This window comes from Trachymyrmex septentrionalis, unplaced genomic scaffold, assembly GCF_001594115.1.
Source record: "Trachymyrmex septentrionalis isolate Tsep2-gDNA-1 unplaced genomic scaffold, Tsep1.0 scaffold83, whole genome shotgun sequence".
Classification (NCBI taxonomy): domain Eukaryota; kingdom Metazoa; phylum Arthropoda; class Insecta; order Hymenoptera; family Formicidae; genus Trachymyrmex; species Trachymyrmex septentrionalis.
Window position 1 is genome coordinate 886,325 of NW_017306018.1, and position 8,887 is coordinate 895,211.

An 8,887-nucleotide genomic window follows, 5' to 3' on the forward strand; every position below is an offset into this window, starting at 1 on the left:
GTGCTTCCATTATTTGTATGTGTGTATATATTACCGCAGGATGTAATGACATTTTCGCGTATCGCTTGATAATGATTAACTCGTACAAATGTCATCCACGAAAGAGCAAATAACGTTGTTTCGTCGTTAAAACTCATGACAAGCTCGTTAAGAGTAAAATTCGCGATACATACAGAATACAATTATATATAAATTTTTCACATGTTTTCGTTGCGATTGTCTAATCTTTAAGTCCATTTTAGACAATCTATAATTCGTGACCAAATTCGGAAGAGAATTCTATTTATAATTTTGCATGCATATAATATAGAAAACATTAAAAAAAAAAAAATACATACATATAGAAATTATACATTACTAATTTATATTTTCTGTGTGCATATCTTACTTCTTTCAATGTTTTCTATGTTACATGATACGTAATATTATAAATAGAATGTTGTCCCGAATTTGGTCGTGAATTATAGATCGTTTAAAGTAGCTTCAACGTAAGAAAGTACATTAATTAAAATTAATTTTTACTCACTTATCATATTAATCAATTATTACTAGAAGAAAAGAATTTATATAGATAGATAAATACAATAGAGTTTCTTTGTAATCGTTATTGTTCTATTACACATGCGAAATGTGAAGAAAGAATTGTTGCAAAAATAATCGAAAGAATAACAACTTGGATATGATTGTATCTAGTAATATAAAAAAGGATACCTGAAATAAGATTTATTTTTAAGGTTAATTTATTAATCATTCACGAACAATATTAAATAAGTAGTTATTAAACAATGCTGACGTCTATATCGTTACACGTATTTCAAATTTATAAAATTATATGCTACGATAATAATGTAACAATATAAATAGTAAAATAAGTTTATAACACATATGATCGTTTATATTTCACACATGCCATCATACTACGTGTTTTATATTTAAACCAAATTACACGCAAAATTTCTTCTGACAATAACGTTTGCGAATAAGCATTCTTACTAGCTTACTTGAAAACTGCAGATAAGCTTTATTTTAAAAATCCCACATCGTCTGAGTTTCTGAACGCATTTGTTAATTTACTGATGCACATCATTTTACGCCATGGTAGTAAATAGCAGATAGATATCGTGAAATTAAAGTTTTATAGGTGGCAACGTTACAACCGCGTTGCAATATCCAGCAGCGTTGGAACAAATGCTCGAATGAAATTGGTAGACGTCCTTATATGCCGCAATCCTGTTCCGTGGTAGGAGTCGAAGGTTCGAGTTCTCGCTTGAAGAAAAAAAAAGTATATTGTTATTTATAGACGTGAAAGACAAAAACCAAGTAGAAACTACGTAGCTTGAACAAAGGCTGTCTGAAATCTACGCATCCCCCTCGGACAGATATCGAGTGGCATTAATGGCATCTTGGCGACAATGTAATGGGATCTTATCTATTGCGGAATATAGGGCCGCTATTATTTTCATAATTTCGTATATAAGGAATGAATGTTGGAGACAAATCTTCAGTATACGGTGATGGCTCGTGCGAGGCGTGTCCTGGGAAGGATGAAAGTCCTTATTCTCTGTGTAAGCATCAGACACATATTGAGATACAGTTATTATGTAATTTATTATATCATCTATACGTACGAAAAAATCAATTGTAATGTTATAAAAATTTCATTAGTATTTGTTCGTATAGAAGAAAAATGATATGTTGTTATTAAAAATTAAAATTAGATGTAAAATTTCGACAGAAGAATACTACACACGTGATAATATAAACAAATCGTCATATTGATTACTTCAATTATAACACGTTTGAATGACTGACCAAATCAGGTAACGATCTACGGTTTGTCGGTGGAGAGCACAGAGGAAGTCTTGTCACTCGGCCGATGGAAGGAGCAGGTGATTGCGCCGGAGTTTCTATTGAACAGTCGCGAGGATATTTCAGAGAGCAGTCGGGACGCGATCCTCTTTGAGGACAAGCATAACTTCCGTCCCGAGGGACTCGATGAGGTCAAACGAATCACCAACACGGAGAATGTCGGCATCAGTTTGCAGCCGCGTCTCGTAACGAGAGTATGTTTGCACAATTTTTAAGAATTTCTCTCTCCTAGACTTCTCGCAAATAAGTAACATTATACAATGCTGTACGATATGTTATATGTTTTAGTCAAGTTTAGATTACAAATTTATCGAGGAGGTTGAATGCTTTCTTCCATCATGACACTTTACTTAATCGAAGCTGTTTGTTTAAATAATTTTAACAGGAAAGAAAAGTGGAGTACTCAAAAATATATTTCTTTAATAAAAGCTGATATAAATGTATCTTTCATAATATTATACTTCCGTATAACAACGTTTCTATAAAGAAAGATTATTAAACGTGTATAGTAATTATTTTCGTAATTATTTTCTAAGTGAAACGCGCACGTGCATGCCGATATTATAACGGTAAAGGTCACCCAGATTATTCAGAAATGACAGCTGCGAATAATGGTTTTTTTAGTTTTTTGCTGGATGGAAAATTAAACATTTACTTCTCCGATAACAGTATAACATGTGTTTAAATGCATGAAAATCCGAATTCCACAAAGAGTGATAAAATGTTTTTTTTCTGCCACGTTATTTATTTATTTTGTTTTAGTTTTGTAAATCGCTTTACAATTGTGAAGTGGCAATGATAAAACAACTGTCAACTAAATGAAAGACATAATGTTTGATACGCACATACGCACGCACGCACGCAAAATAAAATAAATGAAGAAATGTGTAATAAATACAAAATGTATATATATATAATATCAAGATTACATCTTATTTTATGGAATAGTAAGATTTGATGTAATAAGTTGACTCCAAATATCGGTATTAATTTGAGTAATCAATTCCTAAGTATGTAAATTTATATCTAGTTACAATATTTAAATATTTGTACTGTACAACGCTGAGTAACCGATACTTAATGCTGCCAATGTCATCCGCGAATTTCCAAATATTTTTTAACAATTCCGAAATAATTTATTAATTCGTGCTAGAAAGTGTCGAAGTTGACGGAGAAATTTTTTAGCATCTCTTGAAAAAACATTAACCTTCTGCGAACTAGGTGGGATGTGACATACCCCAGAGTAAGATAAACTTCTATACTTCTTAAAAAGTATCGCGCCCAAGTTACCGGTTTCGTGCAACTGGAGAGTGCGTCGTTAGCAACTATACTAAATTATAATAAATAGTAGGTGTTTGAATTAATTCTCGCTGTTTAACATGAAGTATAGCATGAGTTATGAGATATTCCACATATAATGCATGTTGATTTTCCATCTGATTCTCGGAGGGTTAAATAGAATAACGAACATTAAACAACATTTACTACGATTCATGTTTTCTTACTTCAATATCTCGTAACTCCGAAACCGTTAGAATCAAACATATGTTTAAACATTTTCGAATTATTTCCCATGTGCTAAAACCGCACTCTGTACAGAAATTTAGTTTGTTGAAAATTTAAAAATATGCTCGTTACAAGGGCTCGTCAAATGAACACTACGCATATAACATCGCTTCATATATTTAATTAATTAAATTCATCACGAAGGAAATGTTATCTTGATTTTTTTTTCGTATGGCATTCCACTGTTTGCATGTACAACTCAAAACACGATGTTTATAATGTATCAGAGCAGAAAATATAATTTAACTTGACAACTTAATTTGACTTGATTTTTCAATGTAAATTTCCGTAATATTAATTAACGTATACGTTATATGTACAAGATCACTTGATACGTAAACGTTTATTCGCAGTCTTTGCAATGCACCTGCGAAACGCAATACGAAATAAGAGATCTAGGCGATGGACATTATCCGAGATACTTGACAGCGTCGAGCTGCGTTCCGAAAGCCTGCCTGAGCAAGTTCAATTCCTGCCGACTGCTGCACTATATGGTAAGATAGCGTGACAATCAATAATTTATAGTATATAGGAAGTAGTAGATTACTCGCCGCTGTAGGTGCGCCCGAGTGGTTGTCGAGTACTGTACAAGTATACCTAACTTTAATTAGCGCCGACCGCGTAAACTCTCAGCTTATTGACCGGACGTCCCATTGCCATTCGCATAAACATTGTTATTCACCGAAGTGGTAAGTCGCGCCGAGTACCGCCTTAATTGCGATATCGAATAAATTTGCACGCTACAATTGTGCAGTAGACATTCGTTTAATTACGCTTTGCGCGTTCGATAACACACTTTGATTATATAATTAATCTTTGATTATTATTAACATTACATAGAATGTAGATTACAATGAAAAAAGAAAAACATAAAAATACACAACACGCATTATTTTCTATGGTCTTTACTTATATCCATCGGAGATAGGGGAAAATGTTAGCAAAGATGTGACGATATTTAAGTAAGTGTACCAATGTTTGGACATGGAAACATAAATGCCTAGTCATGTCTTTTTATATCTTCAGTCCTTCTCATGCCTACTTCTTATATCTTTTTCGATATGCACGCAACTTCAGATAGGCATTCCTGTCCCCGTGTGTACCTATGTCTGGATACTTTTATTATTTTAATAATTCAAAAATTATACTCGTCTACAACGACACGTGTTCATAATTATTTATATTTACAGAAAATGCAACTGAAACCGTTAATCGTTATCAATGATTAATTAATCCGTACAGATGATGTCCTAGTTATATTCATTCGTAATAAGAATTTATCTGTCGGCCAAGCTTAATTAATAGCATTAATTCACATATGCAATTACTCATCCGAGACCTGTTATACAGCAATAATACATTAAATCACAGAACAATATGGCATGTTATAACAACCAATTCTTAATAGGGAAGACTGGAGCTGGTTGGCATAAGAAGTTTGCACTGCGTTCCGTTTATGGATTTATGACGAAAAAAACAATGGAAATGTTACCGCAAAGTATTCTTTTATAGCTAACAGCTAGCGGATATTTTCTCCCAAGGTTCATTAAATTAAAATATTATGATAGAAAAGGGAAAAATCTAATTCAAGAAGAAAGTAAATTTGTGAGCATTTCATAATTTCATATTAATATCCTTTGGTTTGCGAAAGCAAATCAAAGTGATGTATTATTAGTTAAAAGAAAAGTATTCGTTAGTACAAGTTATTTTAAATAACAATGATAAATGTTATAATAAAATGATAAAAATCAGACATGTAAAGAGGGATGGGATACGCTCATTTATAAAAAAAAATTAGGAAAAATAGCAATATTCCAAAAAAAATTGTTTTTGATATATCACATATTTCCAAGGAATATTCTGAAGGACATCCTAAAAAAAGTCTCAACGTTCTAAAAATATTTCCAGAAAGATCTCTGGGATAAAGTGTGTTATATTAAAGCCAATATTAAAGTATATATACAGAACATATATTCTCCTGAACATTAAATAAATCAAATGATAGTAATTAAATATTTCGTTATTTCTATACAGGTTCACGTGTTGAGCCAACGCGAATTGAGCGAGTTAAACGATGATCGTTATTCACACGATAGTGACCTTCAGGAAACACCACTTCCGGAAGCTCTCCGTCATAAGTGGCAACTGAAGCCAATGAAAATTCCGGTTGCATGTGTGTCGATGACAGGATAGAAGAAATAATATATGACCAACTCGGACGTGCCAAGAGAAGATAGAATTTATTAGCGGCTTCCATCGATCGTTTTGAAGATTGTTAAGTATTTGATGAATAGATACGTACGAAATATTGAATTTTATGCTTCTGCTTGCAATACATACTTACTTGGCAAAATTTGAAATATAAAAGTAATAAATAAATAACTGAACTGAATTTCAATGGTGTAATTTTCAATCTTAAAATATCAACCTTTATTTAAAGAATTTTTAATATCTTTCCTATTAAAAATTAATGGGCAAAAAGAAATTTATCAGGAAAATAATTAATCATAATCTAATTTAAGAAAGAAAGAGAGAGAGAGAGAGAGAGAGAGAGAAATATCGGAAATTAATTTATATACTTTTATGTCACACCAAATTTATGATATCAAAAGAAATTTTTTTATATACCCAATCGATAGGAAATTTAATTTCCTACAAAAAAGTTCTCTTAACATTTTTTTATATTTTACATTATTTTCGAATTATGTTAAAAATAATAAAAAATGACACTTTTTATTAATATCTCCGACACGCACCACTTAATTTAATAGCATTTTTCTTTTTAACTTATTTACATGTCAAATGATCGTATGAATCAATAAAATTGCACTAAAGAATGAATTTCGAATAACAGTTATTTTTCAGCTCTAGGCAATAGCCTAAATTAGGCACGTAATATAATTTAAGAGGCAAGATCGTCCACTCATTCAGACCTCACGCCAAAAAATATAATAAAAAACTCATGTTTTCAGTTTCGTTTTACGCCTAGGATTACCGGAGTAATCAACGGTGTGAATAAAACTGGGCGCAATGAAATCTGCGACACAGGGATCCAATTCCGTGCAATAAATCGTGCTGTAAAATAGCCGATTAAAAAAAGACTCTTCAACGCTTTAATGACAGGCCTTTACCGCCTGATTTAATTTTTAGCTGTACGACGCTGTATTTTACGGCACGTTTTGTCTCTCACAATTCTGATTTCCTCACTTATATGTAAAAATTATTCTAAAATTATACATTCGTAATTCTAACGATGAATGCGTATTATCGGTAAAGAAAACTTTTACATATATAGAGAATCATTTTATTATATAACTCACATTTTTCTATTGAAGGTATCCTAAAGACAATTAGTTATACTATAAGTAAGACTTACACACAGATGATTTACGTGTCATTGACATATCATTATATACTACTACATGCTACTACTCGTATCTTACGTGTACATACACATAAATTTCATTTCGTTTAACAATAACGTTTTAATTAGACGTCTAAATCCAATTCTAAGAACTTTACGTTATTTTTTCGTACAAACTACTAAACTGCGGATTACTATTTCGTAAGTACAGCTTTTATATTATATAATATATAAAGCAAATGTTGTCACGATAGCTCCAGAGCACCATACAGGACTAAAAAATGGTTGGTTCGTAATACAGACGGCTTTAAGATCCTCTTAACTGCTTTATATATCTACTACTTACATCTACATACACAATATTATACACATATTGTATATGTATATAACACTAATTGAATAGCATCGCTTACTTCGTACAACATGTCATATATAAACATATAGAATTAATAAATTTTTCTACACAAATTATATCATACAGGAGTACGAATGCAAACAGAAATTTTTTTAAATAGACTGAAATAATAATTACTAATTATTACTATTTTTTAAAGCGATTAATATAATTAATTAAAGAGGTAGAAATAATAAAAAATCGTTTATCAGTCTTTTGCATTTTTAGATAGAATAATTCTTTAAGAAAATATTTTCCCGTTTTTTCTATTAAAGTATAATCTGACGTAAAAGAAGAAAAAGAAGATAGTGTAATTCTTTAAAATATTTTCTTGTTTTCTTTTATTAAAGTAAAAAATTAAACAAGTTAAAATTAGAGAAACAGTGAAAGTAAGCAGAACTTATGCGCGGTAAAATAAAGATAATTTCGTTATGGCAGTGTAGAGCTATAAATAGCAAATAAAATTGAAGCACTAGAGAAACCGCACTTCATAATTTTGTTTGAGATGCGATAAAGTCGATCTTTTATACTCTTTCTAAGGATGAATTGCACTGGGCAATCAAAATGCTAACGAAAGATTTTACTCAACTGTGTGGAAAATGGTTCGAAAAGATTCCTTCAATAGAATTAAATTGATTATGTAATTGTTATTGCTATGTATATGACTAAAGCAATATTTAATAATGCAAAAATACATTTGATATGTCGATTTTTTTATCAATAGAAAGTGAATCTTACGCTGTTGAAATTGCCACATAATAAATAACTGCAGAAAAAAAAGTAAAGATTAATCGAGTTTTCGCGTATTTAAATCTTTCTGTCCTTTTTTCAAAAAATTGTATTGATACTGTTAATTTCATGACAAAATAAAAAGTAGAGCTAAATAATAATAAAATCATAGAAAATATAAATAATACGGAATCGATTATAAATATGCTTTTCCATACAGCACAGATCATTCCATCAATATTGCAGTTACATTGCAACGTTGTAGTAATGTTGTTGTAAACTTCTATACTGTAGGTATAGGTTGTAAAAAATTTAAAAACAAATGATCTTGTAATTTAATGAAACAAATTTTAAATTTCCATAAAATAATTTCTCTGCAGGTAAGTAATTTGTCTCTTGCGAATAAAGCCCGATCTACATAAAACGCAGAACGCAAGTTGCATATCGCAAGCTTGTTATATCAGCCAATCCGATACGTCAATTTTAAAAGTGACATTTCGAGATTGGGCGACGCAACAAGCTTGCAATGACTTACGACTCGTGTTCCATTTCACGTATATGTATATATATCTAATCATAGAATTCCTGTAAGAATTATTCATAGAAATGCAATACAAGTTTCTCCTTGCAGATCCTCGAGTATTCTCAACAACAAACATTTCTTACTATAAAAGAGCAATTGATGTATCCTTGAGATTAAAGGCATTCGAGTTACACAGAATATTGCAGGTATTATGTATTCCATGAATATTACTTAAATGAATAACTTCTCTTTACGCGAATGTTCAAACGTTGGAAATAAATTACGCTTGTGAACTTTCTGAAGCCATTTTTCCATTTCTGTTAAACGAATTATGATGTCGAATTAGAATATTATAATATTATAAAAGTATAATTAATATTATAATAGAATATTATAATATTAATTATACTTTTTTTTTAATAATGTCAACATAATATAATTT

At 30.7% G+C, this 8,887-nt stretch overlaps 1 protein-coding gene across 2 annotated transcripts; it reads left to right on the forward strand.

The window, feature by feature from the left end:
* The first annotated feature begins 1,148 nt into the window (after nucleotides 1-1,148).
* On the forward strand, nucleotides 1,149-5,680 carry LOC108755027 (prothoracicotropic hormone-like). 2 transcript variants are annotated; one of them, XM_018497734.1, is made up of 6 exons: nucleotides 1,213-1,240; nucleotides 1,301-1,414; nucleotides 1,479-1,565; nucleotides 1,821-2,063; nucleotides 3,789-3,929; nucleotides 5,470-5,680. In XM_018497734.1, the coding sequence occupies exons 3-6, from the start codon at nucleotides 1,485-1,487 to the stop codon at nucleotides 5,626-5,628; spliced, it is 624 nt and encodes a 207-aa protein (XP_018353236.1). In that variant the 5' UTR covers nucleotides 1,213-1,240; nucleotides 1,301-1,414; nucleotides 1,479-1,484; the 3' UTR covers nucleotides 5,629-5,680. The 2 variants fall into 2 exon arrangements, with proteins under 2 accessions (XP_018353237.1, XP_018353236.1); XM_018497735.1 differs by lacking the exon at nucleotides 5,470-5,680 and adding an exon at nucleotides 4,844-4,911 and having other exon boundaries at nucleotides 1,149-1,414.
* Nucleotides 5,681-8,887: the final 3,207 nt, after the last annotated feature.